A 22879-nucleotide genomic window follows, 5' to 3' on the forward strand; every position below is an offset into this window, starting at 1 on the left:
CAAAAAAAGATTTTAATCATCATATTCAGGTCATGTTTACAGTAATATCCACATCAATAAGTCATATATTAGCTCACTCATGCATTCCTAATTTACCATCTGTTAAGGAATTTCAGGTCTTTTTTTCTATTTGTAATACCGTAACAAACGTGCACTTACTGATTGAGTCAATCCCAAAAAATGTGAAATCAAAAAAAGGCTGCACTCCAAACGTATTTTAAATCACTGCCAAACACTGTTGTATGTATTTGTGTTAGATGACAAATACATATTTGTTACTGAAAACATCTCTTCATTCTTTGGGGTTTTTGGAAATACTGTTGGTATATATATTTATGAGCCTTAATAATGTCAAAGACAAGTCATTTAACACATTTTATCAATTAAAAAAAATGTTGCAGTATTTTCCGTAATGACATCAACTTTAGCAGCATCACACACAGAGATAATTGTTGGTTAATGTTTGGTGATGCGTCGATTCCACACACAAAACCCACATTTCATTTTCTATGTCATTGTTGTTTAACTTTCTTCCCAGCAAAAATAATTCTCCACAGTAGCCTTACAGCTGAAATGCAGAAGAATGTTATAACCATGACAGCTGTCAATAAAGCAGCAATGACATCCACAGAGTTGTACACAAACCAGGACATTTTGTTGGACTGTGTCTTCAGATGACGGGCTCCTTTATGTCTGATCACATATTCTATCCAAAACACTGCCTGGTCCAGTGGCTTCATGGGCTGATCTCTGTGCAGCCTTGAGAGCGTCTGCATGTTTTCCCTGTAAGATGAATCGTAAAGAGCTGTCTTCAGGGCATCTGCAAAGATGTGTCTATCGAGCATGGCAATATCCACTATCACTGCTCCTCCCTTTGCTCTAATTCTGGACAGGTTGTCAGGCTGATCAAAGAATAAAGGAAGCCCAACCACAGGAACTCCGTGGTAAATTGCCTCCTGAACCCCATTAGTGCCACCATGGGTCACAAAAACTCTAGTTTTGGGATGTCCTAAGAGGTCATTCTGTGGCAGCCAGTTGACCATTAATGTGTTGTTGCCCAGGTTTGCTGGTCTTTCTCCCATATACCTCCACAAGACCTTCTGAGGCAGCTGGGCGAAGGCTGCAGCAATCTCCTCAGCGATATCTTCAGGAAGCTTCGCAACTAAAGTTCCCAAGGTCATCATAATGACCCCATGGTCTCCAGAACTCTGGACAAACTCCTCAAGGTCTGCAGGAAGTGGCTTTGGGGGCTTGCACTGAAACCCACCCATATAGACTATATTTGGCATCGTTGGACGTGGAAATTCAAAGACAAAATCATTCCTCATAAGCCATATATCAGCATCCAGTAAAAGCGATGAGTAGTCCACATCAGGACCAAAGTACTTCTGAACTATTGGTTTGTAATGAGGTGCTGCGATGGATGACATTGTGTACATCCCGAGGATATAACTCCAAACATTCGTGACTCTTTGAGGGAAAGTCATCTTATCTGTCAACTCTGTTGCAGTGAAAGGAATGTATGACAGAGGTGAGGGGGCAATAAGGAAATGAGCTTCTCCTTCAACGGTCCATCTTACATTAAAAACAAGAGGAACCTGGAGCCAACGTGCCAGCATTTCCCCTCCACCGATGCCGGGGTCAGTCAAAACCACATCATATTTGGCTTCAAGAAAAGTCTGCATCAGGCTTTTATCTTCAAACATCTGAATGATCAGTTCACTCATTCCCTTATGGAACTGAGAGAACTGCTCCACAACCACCCTGTTCAGCTCCATTTGAGTCTGCATGCGAGACCAGAAAGAGGTTTGCTTACTCCGAAGCCGGATATCCAGCTGTCGAGACAAAAAGGTATCAAAGTTTTGCTCAAATCCATTACTGGTGAGGGTGACAGAGTTGTAGAAAGGAGACTTTTCAGTGATGTACCAGCTATCAGATGCCCGGACCACGGTGATCTCATGGCCTTTGGCATGCAGTGCCTCTATGAGTACTTTCATGTTTACCCAGTGGCTTCCATCCAATGGGAACACCAAGATTTTACCCCCAGACGCATCGGATAGTTGTATAAACAGCAGAGCAAAGGTAACCAGAGATGAATGAGGCAGCTTCATGCCGAAGTCCCTCAGAGACCTTAAAAACACAACAACAAGTAGATAAGAGAGCACTGTCTTTCTGGTTTGCATGTTTTTGTGTTTGCAGCCATACTATAACATGAAATACAGTTGTGGAAAGAGGTAAGAAAATGTACTCAAGCACCTGATTATTTCCATTTGATGCTATTTTATACTTCCACTCCACTACATTATTTGACAGTTTGTTACTGCAGATTAAAAATTAACATAAGAATATATGATGTGCTTGTAAAGCTTGTTAAAGATTAAACCAGTGGTAGGGGCCCCGTGTTGCATTTCATGTCTATGAGTCATTAACACATTCACCAAAGAAACATTTCCCCCCAAAACTGAGGTCAAAAGGATCAAATTATCCAAAATTTCACACAAGGGGCTCCACCCCTATTTGAAAGCACTGGAAAAAACAGCCCAGTTGTATTACAGTAGTTAAAACTAACTCCACCTCAGCCAGGTACAACAGTAAAATACTACTTAGACATCAGTGGTAACAATATAATAATGTAATACTTCATAATATACTAGTCATGGTAGACATTTTACTGCAGAACAAAAACCACTTGGTAAGTAAATTTTGCTGAACTTAAGATTGTGTATGAAAGACTTTCACTTGCAATGGAGTATTTTTCTATAGTTTTATTGCTACTTTAAGTGAAGTAAACAATACGTCTTCCACCACTGATGAAATGGCTAAACAAAAACAAAAGAGTCACAAAAGCAGCAAAATTCACTGGAATTTTTTCTGTCATTCCCAATTGACTGACTGGTGTTTAATGTATGCATGTTTAATACATTTAAATGAAAACATAAGTGGATTGCAATAACTGACAGCAAGCATTACCTTCTGTTAAAACCTCACATTTCCATTTTAACAACCAAGACTTGAACAGAAAACAGTAATTTCTCACTATCATGTTTCCACATTCCATAGCTGTTTTTACTTTACACATGCTCATAATAAAGCTTTTCATTAACACTTACCAAAATCCACTGTTACAGGAAAGGTAATCCAACTTCAAAGTACCAGTTCAATTATGGTATTAGTTCTTCAATAAGTTGGCAGGTATTGTGCACAGTTGTTGACTGAGTGGTGAAAGCGCCTCTTAGTCAGTCCTTCAAACTCATGACTTGCTGACATGTAGTTACATGCAATGCACTACGTACAGTTCTGTTGCAAAAGAAGGTGTGTACTGCTGCAGATAAAGACCCTGACCTAAAACGCGTGCACGGCTACAAAAAGAGTTCACGTTTAGTTGTAAGCAGGGCATGTTTATCTGTGGTGCCATCTAGTGTCAAGTCAGTACACCTAACATAAAATGGTTCAAGATTGTTTACCTGAACAGAGAAATAATATTAATAAGTCCAGTTTTCACAACGGCTGCACCCATGTCCAACAATAATGCTCCACTTTCCAAAAAGCACAGACACACAGAGAGTTTAGGATATTGTGTTACATGGGGTACCTGTGTTTAACTATAAGACACCTGCAGGGTGGAGAGAGGAGTAAAGGTGGGGACTTACAGGGGGGTCTGCTAATATTAGGATTATTGTGTTCATTAAATCAGCCTCTGCATTAAAAAAGAAAAAAGAAAAAAACAGAAAATGTCAAGATAAAACAGCAATGTTCCATAAAGGAACATTATGACGACAGCTGTTGATGTAACATACATACATGGATTTTTTTTCCTGTTTAGCTCATTCGACATTCAAAGTGTCGAGGTGCCAAGAAGACACAAAGCCAAGACTTATTTCTATTGCAGTTCATGATGTAAAATTAACAAAAGTCACATGGTGACATTACTACTACTACCGTTGCTGTCATTAATATCAAATTAAAAAGCTAAAAGAGGAACTTTACCAGTGGAACAGCTTACCTGTTAATCAAACCTGTATTATGCCTTTGGATGCCCCAGAGCAAATACTTGCTGTTGGGACCCTATTGTCTGCAAGTTCCCATCAAGCATACAGCACACTGCATGCAAATAGTGGCAGCTTTATTATATTTTACACAGAGACCCAACTATACCAACTCCAAAAACTCTGAGTACAGTCCAAACTAAAAGTGTGAAATGTTTTAAAACTGGAGTTTGAGACAGGATTAAGTAATAATTCAGGACCTAGTTGACATTGACATTGAAACTCCCAAAGAACTTTGCAAACAACCCAACTGACACACAGTGAATGTGGGGCTTTTGGGGCCTCTGGTCTGGGGGGCCCAGGCCAGCTGCCCACCCTGCCCAGCTGTTGTTTGCCAGTATATTATATATTGTATACTTAGCATATACATGTAGAAGTCATTTAGAATGTTTTCATCCCGTTTTAAGACCCTGTGGGTTGTGAATACTGGTATGAAATTAAATAAAATCATGTAATAACAAAAAATACAGCAAAAAAGTAAAACCAAATGAAATATAGTGAAGCACATATAAATGAAATAGAAATTGTGGTGTGTCCTACCTGTCAAATAGTTCTGACAGTGCACATGATGAACCTCACCCTCCAGCCCTTTGTTGTTGTTCTCACGCTAACATGCGAGATCCGTAGACCCGACTCAACTGCGCGGTCACATCCCGCCCCGACTTCCCCTCTGCCAGCGGCCTGGTGGTTTGAGATGAGTAGAAGATGTCGGTTTCGGGGCTGAAGGCCGAATTGAAGTTTTTGGAGTCAATTTTTGACCCAAATCACGAAAGATTCAGAATAATAGACTGGAAACCTGACGAACTCAGCTGCCAATTCAACGTAACAGGAGATAAGCTGCTGATCATTCACTGCAACATCACGGTGAGTCCAGGCCAGCTCTGCGCACAAGCTAACACAGCTACTGACTATCAACTGAAACCAAATCTTTCCGCGGAATGTTCCGTGTTTACAAATTAAATACAGTTAAAGTGTTGGCTTTTATGTCCGTGTTGTGTTAAAACATCAAGGTGTAAATAATCCCACTGTTTAAAGAAAACGACACAGCACCAGTGATAAATTCACTTTGAAAAAGTATACGAGAAAACGTCGATTTGTAACGACGCTGCGGTAGCTTTTGCTAGCCTCCTCTTTACTGAAAGTAACGTTGACGCTAGCTTGTCTTGTTAGCCAAAATAACTACGTTACTGTTTGTAGTACTACGGCTGCTAACTTTCTGACTACCGAACCTGCGTATATAGTTTAATCTTGACGTTATTTAGCTGAGCCAAAGCGGGACTTGAGCGAAATCACTGATGTTTTTAAGTATATTTCAAATTGTCCGTTAATCTTCACAGGCACACAGCAGAATGTCCCTTAAACACCTTTAACGTTCAATAGAGGCGGTTTAACGGTGTGTTGTTCTACTGTATTTTCTGCCTCGTCAGTAAATAGACCGATCCCTCTGACGAACTTACTGGCACATATTAAAGCTGTGACGTTAATGGCTCCTTTATCAGGACACTAAAATATGTACACAGCGATATAATGTAGATATGAAGGAGTCTCCACTGTACTTGACTTTGTGTTATTTTTCTAAACAGCTAACAATGTGGTCGTAGCTGCAACGTGATATAAATTTTGCTAAAATATGTACCTGACGTGATACACAACGTCAGATGGGCCTGGTATTTTGTTGCATTTCAACACAAACTCCTTGAAGCGGTGTGTGTACGTTATCAGTTATGTAAATAATCTTCAAACATGATGTTAATCATCACAAAGTGTAGGTGATGTCTCGAGCAACTGGAGCGCTCTCTTGTCATGGCACTTGTATTTGTATGGTTCAGGAGGCACACACCATCCTGACCACATCCTCATCTGTAAGCAGAAAACACACACGTACACTTCCACTTGTGCTCATTTGTGGGGACACAGGCAGGCTTGTTAAAATGTTTTGATAGCCGTGTCATGTTGAGACTTAAGCTGAGTCAGTCTGCATCGCCTTTGATTGAGATCAACCTCAAAGAAACCTGAGAACATTTGGCCTCACAGTCTTCCCTCTAAAAAACAGAGGAGTGAGTAATTACAATGTGGTCCCACCATGTAGTTCAGTCTATCCCGCCCCTGGGTACCCCAAGACCTGCATGTTTCCCATGTCTGATTAGCTGGATCACGTGTGGTCAGCAGTACTTGATCGGCTGAACTCACCTGATTTAGCCAATCAATTATAGGACGAACAGGTAAAGGAAAATATGCAGGGCCTGGAGTACCCAGGAACTGGACTGGGAACCACTACAATCATTATCTGTGGGGATGCACTGATTTGCTCTGTTGGGACATAATCCACGGTGAGTATCTTCTTTGGCTTTGGTTTTTGTTTGTGCTGGATCACATAGCTGAGATAGCTGAAATGTTGAATGACGGCTGTTTGTATTCAGTGGCTTAAGCCTTGTTCATGCAATAGTCAGGAGGCATACGTAGGTCAACATATTTTTGCAGGTGCTTGGCAATAACAATCTGCTCAAGAATGATTTTTTATGACTTGTTTGTATCAGAATTACTATAATTACTAGATTTTTCCTTCTAAATAATGTTCTCTTCAACATACAAGTCATAATTATGCTTGCAATTTTTGTGGGAGCTCTGATATGTCTGACTTGGTGCTTAATAACACAAAAGTGTCTGAAAACCAAACCATCATTGATGCGTCATGTCAGCCAAAGTCGTTCAAAGTAATAAAACTCCAATTTAATTGATATGTTGTCAATGCATCTTAAGTCATGTAAACTGAAGTCTGAAGTCACGCATGACTTAGCAGCTGTATAAAGGTCTATTTTGACGTAGGAAAGGGCATTTCAAGCAAAGATAACATGTAGTATTCACTGGGAACTTTTCGACCATTCTTCGTCCCTCCACCCCACCCTGCTCACGTGGACATGTGCACACACACACACACACACACACACACACAGTGAGAGTGCTTGGCTTGTAAATGACTGTGCATAGTTTTGGTAGACTTGTGATATGCTAGCATCTAGCTTTACCTGTCTTACCATAGTTGTGAGCGCGCTGGTTTCTTTGGACTCATTTAGCCTGGCTCATAGCTAATAACCAGCTCTGGCAGAGCTTGTAACTGGCTGAGCAGAGCAGTCTGATGAAGGATGGTATTGAGACGCTGTGGTGCCATTTGTAAACAGCAACTTTATTTCCTCGGAAGCAGCAAACACCCTGTCTTCTAACACTGTCAGGCTGTAACCTAAGCTCATCTGGACACTGTTACATCTCACTACCTGAAGCATGTGCTTACTCACCAGCTGCAGTAACATGCAGGTACTCTTCACTCACACACGAGAGGGATCTACTTCAACTACATTGCACCCACACAGGTTAAAAAAAACCAAGGAAAATATACTTTAAGACAAGACGATATTTGCAATTTAGTGACTGTCCTAAAAAATTTGAAATCATAACCCATCCAGAATTCGAAGGCTCAGTGCAGCACTCGGCCACTTGCCATCCAGTGCTGGAGATACTGTTGCAGGCGGCAGACAAATCATTTTGTTCAGTGGGTGGCTGTGTGGGTTAAGAGTTTTGGTCGGAAATCATTTATAGATTTGGGCTAAACTGCAGCATTGGCTATAAGATGAGCTTTCCCTGGGCAACATTTGATTTCATAAGAGTAGTGTTCTCTGTTAAGTTTTGATATACAAGCTGTATAGAAGAAAGCTGTTAAATACAAGCACGATTGGCTAAATTTCCATGTTGCGCTGTTGCCTCTGTTGCAGGAATCGTATCCCTCAACACCCCCAATATGGTTTGTTGACTCTGATGATCCTAGTCTGGCTGAGGTGTTGGAGCGCTTAGAGGATGTGAGAAAAGGCAGCACGTTGGTAAGTTGGTCGATGTGGATCCAGCTTCACAGAGGCTCGTTCAAAATGGCTATGTCACATAAGTTTACTGCTATAACAGTAAAAACTTGGTAGAATCGTTCAACAGCAGAGTGGTCTTCATTATTGTTGTTTTATCTGGCCGATTTCACCCGCAGCTTCTTCAGCAGTTGAAGCGCCTCATTTGTGATCTCTGTCGGCTTTACAACCTGCCACAACATCCAGATGTAGAAATGCTCGACCAGCCTCTACCTGCTGGCCCTATTACTCAAGAGCGAAAGGTACTGACCTAAAACAAGAGTAAAATTCAGTGTGTCTTTTGTTGCACTTGAAAACTCAGTGTTTGTCTACTCACAATGTTTCAACACACTACAGCACGGGCCGCCAGATGAGGTGACATCTGAAGAGGAAGAGGAGGAAGAAATGGGAGAGGTACCTATGTGCATTCATTCACTGCAGTCATATTCTTTATAGCTTAATGGTCTGGTTTGTTTTACATCCTGTTTCTAAACATAACTGATACACTGGCAGCAGGACATTGACCTGGACCAAGACCTGGACCATTATGACATGAAAGAAGAGGAGCCAGCAGATGGAAAAAAGTCAGAAGATGACGGGATAGAAAAAGAAAATCTGGCCATCTTGGAAAAGATTCGTAAAAACCAGAGACAGGATCACTTGAATGTAAGTGAACATTTACTTGTTTTTTTTTTTTTTTTTATTGAGTTTTATTGATTGTTGGTGAAGTGGAGGAGCTGCTTTTTCCTTTTTTTTTTTTCTTTTTTTACATCAACAGCATTTTATTGAATCAGATGCTAGTATCAAATCCACATCCTTTTAAATACTTGATCATATCTCATTAGATTTCACATTTGTTGGTAATTGACATTATAAATAACAAGAACTCAGAGTCAATTTTTAGATCATCCTTTGTTTGCTGCGAAGGTCGAAACACTGCAGTTTTCGAATAAACGTTGGCTAAAACTGTTTATAGGAAACTAACCCTACTCCTGGATAGTTTCACAGCACTAGAGGATTATGCTATACATCTTCTCTTTTACTCCCGCTGACAAATGACATTTCTCAGTCACTTTGGCCATGTTCAGGTGAACAGCAGAACTACATCCGAAACGCAGACTCATCGTTCCTTTCACTGCTGACACTGTGTGGCTGCTGCCGGCAGATAAAAACGCTAAGCAGTCCAGCGAGACGTTTAGTTGGCTCTCAACTTTTGCTGCAGCACAGCCCGACATTATCAGGTGACACAGTGGCCTCATCGGTGAAGGTGACGATGCTTCCTGGAATCATGAAATCTTTTCATGTCATTTTTGCAATCAGGAAGAAAACACCAGACCGCTGGTGAAATGATCCCACCTTAATGCTAAACTGAACTGATTCAAATTGCTGGACCTCAGCACGTCTGACTGCCCTGATGTCCTCCCCACCTCCACGCTATACGGTATCTTGTTATTTGTCCTGGTGTCCTACCATCTGTGTGAGTCACCTCTGATTTATGTTGCAGGGTGCAGTGTCTGGCTCTGTGCAAGCCTCAGACCGCCTAATGAAGGAACTCAGGGAGATCTACAGATCACAGAGTTACAAGACGGGTGACTACAATGACACATTTCCCTGCAGTGGTGACTTTTGTTGTTTGAAAATCTCAGCAGCAGACTGACGTAAAGCTCTGTGTCTGTTTCACAGGTATTTATTCAGTCGAACTAGTCAGTGACAGCCTTTATGAATGGCACGTCAAGTTAAGGACGTAAGTGTCTCATTCAGTTGCTTTTAACATTTTACTGCTTTGCAAATATTGTGCTTTGTGTCAGATTTGACTCATGTTTCTTCCGTACAGGGTAGACCCAGATAGTCCGTTACATAGTGACTTGCAGGTCTTAAAAGAAAAGGAAGGGGTGGACTACATTCTGCTCAATTTCTCTTATAAAGTGAGTCCTGTGATAATATTTGTCGCATGGTTTTGGGGGGAGGGGAAGAGATTTCTCAACACTGAAGGTTTTTTTTCTTTCTCCATGTGACAGGATAATTTTCCTTTTGACCCACCTTTTGTACGGGTTGTCTCACCTGTGCTCTCCGGAGGGTGAGTGTGTAGTGATCTCCCTCTGCTCAGTTTGCACATGAAATGCTCTAAAGAAAGTATTCACTGGCTGGGACTTGGTCCACATTTGTTGTGCGCACAATTTTGAGATGGATTTCGAACTTTTTGGAGAGATTTACTCACAGTGTTAATGGATGGAAATTGAAAAACTCAGATGGTGCAGTACTAAGTCTAAATGTCTCACACCATATGTTGGGTTTGCAGATGTGGTGATACTGTGCTTTGCTTGCTTACAAAGCTGATGTCAGATCCTTCGAGGAATCACTTGATGATTTAGGTGCAGGGTGGACTTTATGTTCATGCCGCGTCGCACAGGCTATGTGGTTTGTTCATGACTGGCTGCAAATTATCGCCTCTGACTCTTAAAAGCATCACCATGAACCAGTGCAATTCAGCTTCAAGACTTTTTGGCAATTCATTCAGTGCTTTAACACTGTGATACAGTTCCATCGTGCATCTCAAATCATACAGATTCTTTTAAGGGTTCTGATTATTAATGACAGGCAAAAATCAGTTGGCCTGAAAATTACAGCTTGGATTTCTTTGCACATCCAAAAGTTGCAGTCACAACAGATTCAAACGGCCTCTTTGTGAAATTGAAGCACAACAAATTTGCAAACGGTCTAGTGAACACTTTCTTGATCAAATGTTCACAACAGCTTTAACATAGAATATTCAATACTAATCTGTGATAGTGAATCTTTATTTTTCTCTTTCAGTTATGTTCTCGGAGGAGGGGCCTTGTGCATGGAACTTCTCACAAAACAGGTATATAAATGAGTTTGACACACCTTATGACATTATTTTCCTCAACTTGAACAACAGAATGAATATTTTGTGTGTGTGTTTTTTTTTCTTTTTCAGGGCTGGAGCAGTGCCTATTCCATAGAGTCTGTCATTATGCAGATAAATGCAACTCTGGTTAAAGGAAAAGCCAGAGTGCAGTTTGGAGCCAATAAGGTAACTGATGACATGAGTCAGCTCTCAGCCTGTCAGTCGACCGCATCTAAAGGCAGAAGTGTTTCTGGTGGGGCGAAAAGCCTGCAGTCAGAGAGAGATTGAGGCCGTTAAACAGTGCGGCAGTCTTGTTACGTTTCAAGTGACGGGAAAAGAGTTAAATCTTTGATCTGTTGTACACCCGTCATTTCAAGTGTCTCATAACCGGTTAAAATTAGTGTGATTTCATTAACTTAAGCCACTTATATGCATCTCCAGGTAGATTCTACAACAGCTAGTGACCGCCTCTTAATGGCTGTATGTGTTGAAATCCCCCTCGCTGCTTTTCCCCCATCACTTTATATGTGACAAGGAGGACGTTGTCATAGCGAAACTTGCGTTTACGTTTACAAAGTGTTTTTCATTGATTGGTTGTTTATATGCACTAGTGCCTGCAGAGTGAGCAATTTCTGTACGTCTGACAGAACATCATTTGCTTTTCAGAACCAGTACAATCTTGCCAGAGCACAACAGTCATACAAATCCCTCGTGCAGATTCATGAAAAGAATGGTGAGTGAATATTTGTGAATGCTTGGGCCTCAGCAGACAGACAATGGTATGGATGCACCGGCAAAGCAGTTTCTCTCTCTGTTCCTACAGGCTGGTACACACCACCGAAAGAGGACGGGTAAGGAGCTACTCCCACTATGCACTGAGAACATGTCTTTGGGTCAAAGTATCTTGTTTTCTTTGGAATATTTTCCCCCTCTGACTTGACTGGGGATATATCATCTTTCTCGTGGAAACCATCTCGCTGGCTCACAGGTATTCCTTTGCCCCGCTCCAGGAAAGACTTTATTCTGGTATCACCTGGCTTCTCCTCTCAGTGTTTCAGTGAGGGGGTGGACATGAGGGTATCACTAGTCCTGTTTTCTAAATATGCTCATTTGTCTTTAAAAAAAAAAATCTTTCGCCCTTTAAATGTGGGGAAATGCTTTTTCTTTAGCTGCTTTGACAAAGTGGGCTTCACAAGCAGCCAGTCACCCGCTTTGAATGGGAATTTTAAAAGAAGGTTGATGCTGAAGCTCTTCGAGTGGCACCTCACTGCACCTGTTTTTATTGACCCCGGCTGTTTCCCCCCCCCTTTTTTTCTTTTGGAAATGAACTGGTACATAACTGCAAATATTGTTTTAGAAATATTGTTTGGCAATTGTTTTTATTATTTGAGCATTCTAGACAATAAATAAGCCAATTTTCCTATTTTGGAAGCTTATCTTTGACTTGAGATGACCTGCCACTCTGTATCTCTCAGCCCTTGTTTTTAAAATGTGTGAAGAATATTCAGCCAAGCAGAATCAAAGTGCTTCAATGTTATTGAAAGTGTTGTCGGTGAACAAATTCACCAGTGGTTAATAATAAAACAGGGCCAAAGGACACTGAAACATCTCAGAATCTGCGTATAGCATATCTTGGAAGGAGGAGAAATAGATATATTTTCACTAGAAGAAGATAAGATCAGCGTTATGGCGTCATTTTGGAAGTTCTAACAGATTTAACGTCGAAGCTAAAGAGCTCTTTTTGCCTTATTTCTGTTAACACGTCGGCCTGCAAGTGCTCAGTTTGGCTATTGGGCTTTCTCTTGATTACAGCTGTAGAGGTTGATGGCTGGTTTGATGCTGAAAATGAAGCCCTGTGTGTGAAACGTAAACTGCGTGCTGCACAGGAGCCTCAGCCGCTGTTACGAAACATAGTTGGATTTGATGACAGTCACCGTGCTGGGATGGCCTTTACAGAGGGACTAAATGAAGGTTTTTTTGGATGTGTTTTTTCATCATTCTGCCCAGTTTCACAGCATTTTTGATTGTAGTGCTTTTCCCCCGCCCGGTTTAGATTTGACACTGCTACCCTCTTACATGCAGCTGGAAACCACCCCCAGGGGCTAAACACTCATTTGCAGGGCTTCCTTTGCCACAACGATATACCACAGATGTGTTTCCATGTCGCTCTTGGTGTATAACAAGAAGGATCATTTGTAGTGTGATGAGAACTGACGAAACTTTGTATGTTTTAACTCTGACCATGCAATATAATGTAGTACATCTTCAGTACTGCCCCCCCCCCCCCCCAAATACTACAGGACACACACTGTATCTATCTCTCTATCTGTTCGCTCTTTTGCAGTTTATTCAACACTGTCTGCAAAAGTATGTTTGACTGGCAACTCAGGTAACAAACAACACTTAGGAGGGGATCTGTACATGTACATGTTGGGTTTTGGATTCTTTTCTGGAATTGATTATCGCTCTGCAGCGCTGACGTTTAGGCTTTCTCGCCCACTGATCTGATGTCTAAAGCAGAAAATGTAACCAGCTTTACAATATAATGGGCCACATGTTTCTATTCATTCAGGCAATGCAAGAAGGACATTTACAGAAAGATGCTGTTTTAACAGGTTCGCAGTCGCATGTTGACCACCACATGTAACAGCTCATCAAACCCACTGTAGTGTTTTTGTTTTTGTTTTTTTTCATCCCAATAGATTTGATTTCAGTGTGTGATCTTAAAATATTCCCCATGAAGATATTTGCACAACTGGAGCATTGTGTCTGGAGAGGTCACTTCTAACAACAAACACCGTCTGAGCGAAGTATTTTAAAAAGCAGAAAAAACATTTTTTTGTGTATTTTCTGAGCACACTGCTCCACATCCTGTTACATGTCTGATATCGCTGAGGGGGGAGGAATTATCGGGTATCATTATCAAGAAGCGCCCTCGCCTCTTAACGGCCTGTGTTGTCTGACGGCTCAGGAAAGTCGGGCCATGAACTTTGACTTAAACTTTGAAGTACAACCTCCCCTGCTACACAGCCTTTATCCACCTGTGTGATCGCCCCACCCCCCACTCACCCACCCAAAAGCCAAAACTCTGGTGAGAGGGGACATGAAGAGATGAGTGACGTTTGGTGGCCATGCCGTGGTGAATAGACTTGCACGCTTCTCTAACTGGACTGTGTGTTGAAAAGATTCATTTATCTCAATTGTCAGTTCATTTTCTGGCACCGTTGGTTCACTTTGGTTCTCTTTTGTTTTTCATTCTCCATTTGAAGAAATTTTGACCATGTACAGTAATTTGTAAACTTGCATCAAGTTTATGAATAAAGAATTTTAAGGTTATCGCTGTTTTGCTGGTTTCCCTTTGATTATTTGAGTCATTAGAATGTTTCAATAAATTAGTTCTCTGTTGTCTTATTGGGTTGCAGGTTTATTGGTCTGATATTGATATTTTAAATGAATTTCTGCTGGAACAACTTTAATGATAATGTATAAAAGAGTGATGTGTCCTGTCTTACAGCCCTGCAAATCCTCATCAAAGATTATCAATCAGGTTTTTTCTGGAAAGAACTACTTAATTTGGTATAAATTAAAAAGAAAATAGGAAAGCTCCATCTGTCAAACTCATCTAATATGGAGCTTCACGGTTCTACATCTACAGTGATGTAGGAGAAGAGGCAAACTCATCAAATAACAAAACGGGGTGCAACAAGAACTGTTTAATATCTATTAGGGTAAGACCAAATAATACAAAAGTAATACACAAAAATGTATTCCTCATTTACTTCACTCATGGAGACACAGCCTCCTCAAACATTTCACTCACCTAATTCGAGCATGTTTCGACTGAATGTGCCTATCCATGGCAAATATTTACCTCACCTCAAGTAATTATATTTATATCTAGTTATGGTATAGTACATGATAATACATATCAAACAACATACAGTACATGTGGGAACATGGAGTTAATGGGAAATGGCTTTCAGAAGCTTTGATACAGCAACATGAACTGCAGAGTCTTAACGCTGCAGTCCCTGCTACACGATAACTATACAGCTGTAATTTCCATAATCACATTAATTGTGCTGTATGTACATATGGCAGAAAGTTTAGACTGATCCAAAATTCACCACAGACCATGTTAACTTATTCCACACAGAGAAAAGTAGCTTGTTTGTTCATCTTTGTTCATATTTTACACTGAATTTATAGAACTGATCAGCTGAACTTTGTGCATTTACTAACAGATGAGCGTGTGACTGGTACGGTTTACAGGGTTTCACTTCATTACTACTGTATGTGCATCTGCTGGTGAAAATGTTATGCAGTTGTTAAATTGTACTAGTGGTGTCCAACATAAAAACAGGCCCATTTTTCAATTCATGACCATTTATGTTACGGTCGTTCCGATTCATGTCTATATGTGAAGCCTGTGCAACAGGACCCCGCTTGACCCCAATAATTCTACTATTTAATATATTGATGTTAGTATTGCTCCACTGTGATTCACTATGAATTTAGTTTGCACTGAAGTCAGCAGGAAACCCAGTGCAAACCTCACTTAAAATCTCAAAAAACAATTCAAATAGTAATTTAAAAAAAAAATCTAAATCTGTTACCCACAGTCAAGAAAAGACACACAAGAACAGACACGTCGGTCAGACTCATCCACACGTCATCCAAAATACACAGAATAGGGTGGTACAAAAAAACAACTAAAAAGTAAAACAAGCAGCCTATTGAATACCACATCATCACAATCAGACAAGACGACTCACAGGTTTTGAAATAACGAGCATTCAGACACGAATCTTCACATCTGTTTCAAGTCTAATACTGTATTACTGTAATAACCATCTACTGTATCCGACCCTGTCGGCCTCACGAGGGCGACGCACAAATATTCTCTCTTTCAGCTTCACTTGGTAAAGAAATAATCGGCTTGAATTATTTTAGATTTTCTTTTATATAAATATCATATTACACCTACTCATAGAATAACACCAACAGCCACAGAATGACACACTAAGGCCTGAAATCCAGAGCTTCAGAAACAAGTAGTCGTTTAAGCATTTACATGTAGGGGTAAAGTGGGAGAATTGGCCAAAGGGGGGAAACATCCATCACTTCATACAACGCTATGACCACCTACAACAATGATTGTTAATATTTACTGCAAGTGTTTTGGTTTTCTCATACTTTTAACCTGTACAACGTTGATCTGGAATGTTTTATCCAATGAATAGCAATCCTAAATACTCCGTGTGCTTCACTTTAACACGTAATAATAATTTATTTCACTGAAATCAACCTGCGAAACACATGACCAGCGTGTAATGAGGAAAACCAAACGCCCCGAACGGTCGGGTGGTGGCGATAAACGGAGACAAAAGCCCGACACGCTGACACTCAAAGGGCTTCACAGGTAGAACTAAAATCCAGCTGTCACGCACTGTAAAAGAGAGGGTGAATTAAACTGAAAGGCTCACTGATGAAGAGCGACTGCTCATCAGAAACATAAAACAGGTCACCAAAACATGAGCTGCAAAGGGTTTTCTCTCAGAAACAGTTGGGAAATACCGGCTTGGTTTGTGCTGGATTCTGCTTCCAGCGCACGTCTGGTTTCAATTATGTTCGAGACAAATTATTTGATACTTTTTATTCACCTTCCTGTAAACTTTTACATTTTGTGTATCTTGAAATGCTGACTCTGTTTGGGCCAATTCAACAAAAAAGTAACAGTTTAAAGACGGAGCAAGCAGAGGCGAACTTCTTGGCCAGCATTGAAAGGATAATATGTGTCACAGATTTATACAGACATGATGGTCATATCCGTTTTCTCAAGAAAGCGAACAAGCATTTTTTTCCCCAAAAAAATTTTCGAATCGTTCATTTAATCAGAAATCAATCATTAAAGTTTCCTGGAGCTTTTGTAATGTCAGCAGAGCGGCAAACAGCTACAGTGCAACTGAGGGGCAAATGTTTGTGGCGTTTAGTGACCTTCAAGGCTAATGAAAGTAAACACTCTTATCAATGTAGCCACTACAGTACATGAAAAAACACATTAAAGGTCATTAAATGTTTTAATAGTGTGACACAGGCAGAGGCAGAGAAGTCGCGCTGTGCTCACCACAGATGAACCTACCTGAATAAACTGATGGAGCTCAGGGGAGTGGTTTTTAGCTATGTTATGTGTCTCCTTTGGAAAGAAACACACACATATTGCCCAGCTAAAATTGAGCAGCATAAGAGATTTTATTTTATTTATTTTTAAAAAAAACAAAACAAACCACAGCTTTTTAATAAGTGGCTGTTTTGAATGTGAGTTAAATGATTGACTCCCACGTGTGTCGGAATTCAATAAAAGTACACTTCCACCAAAAACATGACTTTGTTCTGTTTGAATTCAGCTTGTACCGTGTTATAATGAAGGGCACCTAATTCTGAATTGTGTTCTTAATTGATCCCTTTTTATCTCTCCCACACGGCAGCCCGGCCCCCTCCTCTGTCCTACATCGGGTCATCGTAGTTGTAGGTGGGAGCTGCTGAGTACTGGTTCTGCTGCATGGCCCCCTGTGCGGCTCCCATGGCCGCCTGCTGAGCCGCCTGTTGGACGTGGGGGTTCTTCCAGGCCCCGGTAGCCCACTCCTCTTGGGCCTTACCCAGGCTGCCACCACTGCCACGGTAGAAGTTATGAACCTGCAATGTAATTCAATACAGGCATTTTACCATCATGACTGTGCTTCAGGAAAAAAGGTTCTACGGATTTAAAGTCAAAATAAAATAGTTTTTTTGGAACTGGTGTTCCCTGGGTGGCATGGATTTTACAAACCACTTATGATGACATGGCTGTGATTTGATTGGTGCAACATCTGTGTGGGCGGCCGCTAAAAATAGTCCATTATATCACTTACATTCTAACTGGCATATAGGCAGCTAAGCAGCCGGGTGACAGACGCTGTTCGCATTGCTTAGTCCCATCTGTGATTTGAGCACTTAATACAGTGACTCGGCACATTAGGCCTTGTTCACATCGTCCTGGACGGATGGTTGAGATGGGAAACATTCCCATGTTAACGACTTCCAAGCATTCACATCAACAGAGTCAAATGATGAGAGTTTGTTGTGTGAGGATTAAAATACTGTACATTAATAGTATAACAGTTATGATCAGTGGTGGACCTGGAGGGGGCAGGAGGATCCCCTCCCCTCCTGGTTGGTTGGGTTGGTTAGTTTTAGACATGAGGAATGAGATTGGTTTAGCTTAGGGTAAGACTATGTAGGGTGAGCCAATCAGAGGCAGAGTAGGGCGAGAAAAGATTGTGATCGTGTGATCGTGCTGATTGGGACCTATATCGGACAAATCATTTATCATTTAATCATTTATTTGAGATGACGATGATTGCCAATTCCTTGTGTTTTCAAGGTGTATGTCCGATGTGTGATGTTGACATGGACACTACGAGTCCTAAATTCAAAATTACCATGCCATGTATAGCCACTGGAAACCAGTGCTAGCATTAGCAAGCTAGGTCAATTAGCTTCAATTTGTTGGGTGGAATACACACTTAAACAGCATTATTGGCCCATAATAATGTGGATTTGTTGAAAGAGGCTTGAAGCTTAGTTGTTGTTTCACAAATGTCAAGAAACGGTCTTATCCTCTTCTGAAAAATGCTAAATAATAGCACAATATGATAGTAGCAGTATCATTACAGTTTATATTTCCTTACACAAAAAGGGAGGAGAACTCAATTTTCTTTAAAGAGCTGTTTTACCAAATATTAACCCACAAAAATACAAAAAAAAATTCTGTTTCTGGTGAATAAGCTAGAACATTTTTACCGCAAGAAGTAGAAATGCATAAGTCACCTTTGTGAGGGCGATGAAGGAGAGTACGGCCACCGCAGTAAACATGATGGTGGGAATCAGCATGACCACAGCTGAGCCAATGTTGGTGCTGAAGAAGGTGATGGTAGCCAGCCAGCCACTGATGGGAACAACAGAGGTGTTAGCAACATCTCACACCTACGACATTATTGGTCAGAACGCAGAGATGTGGGGCAAAAGACACCGTTTGACGCGAAAGAGAGACAGGTGCATGCTGGTGCAACTAAGTTTATGAACTCAATCAAATCTGAACATTCAGATATGATAGACATATTTTAAAAAGTTGTCTGTGCACGCATGAGCACACTGCAAACAGGAACTACTGAAAGCTAAATCAGCAAACTTTTAATGGTGCCACTTTGCCACAGTGTAAAGAGATGTAGGCTTTGGGGGCACACAGTGATCTCAGTATGGTCTGAGGCGAGGCCAGCGTCAGACTTTGAAAACCCCTGGTTTAAGGTAATATGGGACACTGTTTGAAGGCTTTTCTGAAGGTGAAAGTCTGATGACTGTTATATTTATGCATAAGCTTTGTCTGCACCCTATATGACCCAGATTGACCTGGCAGACATCTATCACTCTGTCGAATAACCTTTTCTCATGGTATCATGAACTGTGCTCTGTTCAGTGGTAAGTACGGTACAGGACAGCAAGGTATCAATCCTTCATTTTAGGCAGAGATGAATGAGAAATTTTGGCAAAAATCTGAATAAATCTATGGAGAAAGCAACTCATTCTCACTCCCAACTTGTCACATTGGTCAGGACCTCTTGATGTTCCAACGCAAACGAAGGCAAACGTACTTCTTTCCAGCCAAAGCGTAGCCAGACATTGTATATTTATATTTATTGTATAGTTTGTCTGTGTTTGACACTAATTCATTCAAAGTTCTTACCACACTCCCCAACCAGGAATGCCGACAGTCTGGATAATACTGATCACCACCTGGGCCATGAAGACGAAGAAGAAAGCCATAAAGTTGAAAGAGCTGTCTGTCCTGCATAGAGAGGATAACAGACGTCAGAAATGATGCATACGGGAGAAACAGCAGCTACAAATGCCGAGGGTGTTCAGAACGGAGCTGGCTCACTTGAAGGCCTTGTAGATGGGCCTGAACCAGCACACGTAAGAGCAGGGGGTGAAGAGGATCAGCCACAGGAAGGCCATGCCGAAGTTGGTCGCCCCGCCACCTCCACACATCCACGCCAGACAGCCAATCAGATTAACAGCCAGCGTGGCACTATTCACTGTCAACATCACAGAGGAGGAACAAGGATGACCAAAACATGACAGACAGAAGCCTCTGTGGGGAACGGCCCACAGGCTGCATTACTCATAATTCAGCAGGACTGAATCACTGTGAATCTCAGCAGCTACTCAACACCACATTTTCAGTTCTATGATGAAGCTACGCTATTTGAATGTAGACTGGAGCTACAGCTTATTTAGCACACACAGCACACAGCTTCTACTCTACCAGTACCAAACACTTTGTGTAAACTAATGTACCTTTTCACCAGACTTACATTCTTGCTTTCAAGTGAAGAACCTATGTGATAATAAAAAAGTTACCATGACGCACATGTGAATATTACAGTTTGACACATTACTATGATGTACTGTTATCACTAAGGGCTGTAACTAATTACTGTTTGCTTAATTGATTAATCTGCCAATTATTTTCTTAGCTGAACAGAAAAAAAGCTCCTCACAGGTTCACAGAGCCCAAGATGTCCTCAAAAATCTTTTTTTGCCACATCAAAACTCAAAGATATTCAATCCTCAATAATGTGCAATAAAAAAGCAGCATGTTTACAACAAATCTTCACATTTAGGAAGCTGGAACCAGAGAAACTTCACATTTTACTTCAAAGCGGCCTGAAGCGATTGATTGACAATCAAACTAATCATTTTCTGCTGATCACTCGATCAAAATCAGTCTGATATGTGTCAAACAAACTTAGTTATTTCAAAACATGCATAAAAATGCACAAGCAAACAGAAACAATATTAAACTGGCTTTGTGCCATGCAGCGAAACCGGTCAATCTGGTCTCACGACACAGGACCGTCTGTGATGTTTGCCTCTCGTAATATTTTGGGTTAAACAAAGCGACACAGCGTGACAAAACACAAGCGGTGGACAGGTTAACAGCTCATAGCATGATGCAAGCAAACATACATGCTTAAAATTGAAGTAAAAGGTAGTGAACACACGAGGCAGGTACACTCACAGATCCACAGGTAGTAGAGCCTCTTGCACATGGTGCGACGCTGATCTGGGATCTCATTGAAGTCTTGGTAAAAACATGGCTTGAGGGGGATGAACCGAGGCAGGGGTGGGAAGTTGTTTTCTAGGATACAAAGACACAGTTCAACGCAGCTGCCCACACACCAAATTCATAAAGAAATCAAGTCAAGACAGCTGCAAGCAGGACTACAATTTAGCCTTTATGAATGGGCTGATTTTGCACAGCCGGCTTTGAGACCAGTCTCTAAAATCTCATGCACGCTGTGTGGCTAAACAGAAAGCAAAGCTCACCTGCCATGATGACCGCTCAGTATTTTCCTCCACTTGCAAACAGGCACACAGACTTCAATCTCAGCTGCCTTCAAAGCCAAACTGCAGAGGAAGAACAGGAACTGTGTTATGAAGTGCAGCATCACTCTCACACTGCTCTGCTTGCAGGCAACAGGCCACAGTCCTCCACAGGCCTTCCAGTGGATGCATGCACACTTTAAACCCCTATAGGATTTGATTAGAGGTGGTGCTCAGCCCTCGCAGTGTATCCACCCGTACTGGTGCATCGTTCATTAAATCGTCAGGGTTTAACATGTATTTGACCACATATTACAGCTGTGTAATGCGCGCGGAGGGAAACAGTGTGGCCTTGTCGTGATTCCTAAAATGCATTCATAACCTATGGGCGCAAAATAGGTGTGTTACCCGCCTACAGAGTTTACAGATTCTAGTACAGCTGTTTGTTTAGCTCTTTCACCTGCTTATAGGTCACAATCAACCACCTTCCACATCATTTGATTGTTTGTAAGCCACATTTCAAAGCATATGATGGTGGATGTGTGAGTGCAGCTCTGAAGGGCATCAATCTGCCACAAAATAAAGCAATCTGGGCCAAGAAAAAGCGACTGATCCTGGAGGATTTCTTGCACTGGGATCCTAAAGCCGTCCTTTAGGTGTATTTCTTTCGGCGGATGGCAGTGATGCTGCAGTAGGACACGGCGCATCGTGATCACAAGCGATGGAGAAGCGTCCTTCAGGCTGCGCGACACGGCGCCTCCTCTCCATCCGGACGCGGAGCAGGTCAAGCCCAAACCTCTCACAATAAAGCGCCCAGGGTACACATTTCGAGGTTTTACTGGACAAGGAATCCGGTTTATTTTAGCACAACCAATTCCCCCCCTCGCATAGATGGAGTGTAATGAATGAAAATGCAGCGATAAGAAAGCCTTACCTCCCGTTTAGTCCGAGAATGTCGCTAGAATCCCTCCGGTCGTTTAAATAGCATCCTATGCATTAATCGGCACTAAAAGACATTGGAGGAAACAGCCTGATCCGGCGCTGTGAGGACAGAAATAATGTCAACGCTATTTCTCAAACGACGGGTTTGGGAGCGTAAGAGGCGGTCACGTGACGTAAGGTCTTTTCTTTACGCACATACCCCCACTCCGCTGCTTTTACCCGCCCGGGCAGGACCAGGGCCCAGGACAAAAAAACGGGATTTGTTGCTGGCCCGAATAGACCAATCAGAAAGTAGAGATGTCTCATCAAGCCCCGCCCCTCCCTGATGCTATCCTCAGTGCTGAAAATCAGAGGAAGCATTACAGCATGTGATGTGATTGGCTGCCTTTTAACATCCACTACTGTACGAAAATCACACAAACACACAGAAAGATGGAGATATACAGGAGGTGACGTCACATGTTTGACAAACACAGATACTTTTTCCTCTTTACAGTCATTTTTCAGACCAAATCACAAATTTAAGGTAAGGCAAGATTTATTTGTTTTACAAATTGAATATAATGTGGAAAAAATATTTGACAGAAAATGCAGCATGTACACTTTGTGAGAGAGTGGCCCCAAGTTTTCTAACCAGGATTTGAGGGTATAAGTCAGAGGAAGATTTCCATCTCCTGGAAGTTTTTGCTTCAGTTTTGTGCTACACCAGA

At 41.5% G+C, this 22879-nt stretch overlaps 2 protein-coding genes and 1 pseudogene across 6 annotated transcripts; 1 reads left to right on the forward strand and 2 right to left on the reverse strand.

Annotated features, from left to right (window-relative positions):
* LOC143322452 (UDP-glucuronosyltransferase 2C1 pseudogene) lies at positions 1-4648 on the reverse strand (annotated as a pseudogene). 3 transcript variants are annotated; one of them, XR_013077290.1, is made up of 2 exons: positions 4587-4648; positions 1-2130 (listed from the first exon to the last, which is right to left on the reverse strand). The product of XR_013077290.1 is annotated as a UDP-glucuronosyltransferase 2C1 pseudogene, transcript variant X2 (transcript). The 3 variants fall into 3 exon arrangements; XR_013077289.1 differs by lacking the exon at positions 4587-4648 and adding an exon at positions 3111-3236; XR_013077291.1 differs by lacking the exon at positions 4587-4648 and having other exon boundaries at positions 1-1835; positions 1927-1976.
* A 14-nt stretch (positions 4649-4662) lies between these two features.
* LOC143322453 (ubiquitin-conjugating enzyme E2 Q2-like) lies at positions 4663-14145 on the forward strand. 2 transcript variants are annotated; one of them, XM_076733662.1, is made up of 13 exons: positions 4663-4910; positions 7814-7918; positions 8074-8196; positions 8291-8347; positions 8447-8599; positions 9438-9522; positions 9617-9677; positions 9768-9858; positions 9952-10010; positions 10748-10796; positions 10893-10988; positions 11469-11535; positions 11626-14145. In XM_076733662.1, exons 1-13 carry the CDS (start codon positions 4752-4754, stop codon positions 11655-11657), a joined length of 1137 nt encoding a protein of 378 aa, XP_076589777.1. In that variant the 5' UTR covers positions 4663-4751; the 3' UTR covers positions 11658-14145. The 2 variants fall into 2 exon arrangements, with proteins under 2 accessions (XP_076589777.1, XP_076589778.1); XM_076733663.1 differs by having other exon boundaries at positions 4675-4910; positions 8450-8599.
* Positions 14146-14500: 355 nt separating this feature from the next.
* Positions 14501-22424, reverse strand: scamp5a (secretory carrier membrane protein 5a). The gene is made up of 7 exons (XM_076733666.1): positions 22162-22424; positions 21231-21311; positions 20923-21042; positions 19780-19936; positions 19585-19686; positions 18672-18789; positions 14501-17498 (listed from the first exon to the last, which is right to left on the reverse strand). The coding sequence occupies exons 2-7, from the start codon at positions 21235-21237 to the stop codon at positions 17310-17312; spliced, it is 693 nt and encodes a 230-aa protein (XP_076589781.1). The 5' UTR covers positions 21238-21311; positions 22162-22424; the 3' UTR covers positions 14501-17309.
* Positions 22425-22879: the final 455 nt, after the last annotated feature.

This window comes from Chaetodon auriga, chromosome 6, assembly GCF_051107435.1.
Source record: "Chaetodon auriga isolate fChaAug3 chromosome 6, fChaAug3.hap1, whole genome shotgun sequence".
NCBI classification, from domain to species: Eukaryota; Metazoa; Chordata; class Actinopteri; order Chaetodontiformes; family Chaetodontidae; genus Chaetodon; species Chaetodon auriga.

Coding starts and splice junctions, on each gene's coding strand:
- scamp5a (XM_076733666.1), bottom strand. Junction 19,937..20,922: donor GCTCTACTACCTGTGGATCT/GTGAGTGTACCT, acceptor TGATGTTGACAG/TGAATAGTGCCACGCTGGCT. Junction 18,790..19,584: donor ATTCCTGGTTGGGGAGTGTG/GTAAGAACTTTG, acceptor TGTTCCCATCAG/TGGCTGGCTGGCTACCATCA.
- LOC143322453 (XM_076733662.1), top strand. CDS start 4,752: ATGTCGGTTTCGGGGCTGAAGGCCGAATTGAAGTTTTTGGAGTCAATT. Junction 8,600..9,437: donor AGAGACAGGATCACTTGAAT/GTAAGTGAACAT, acceptor TTTATGTTGCAG/GGTGCAGTGTCTGGCTCTGT. Junction 9,678..9,767: donor TGGCACGTCAAGTTAAGGAC/GTAAGTGTCTCA, acceptor TCTTCCGTACAG/GGTAGACCCAGATAGTCCGT.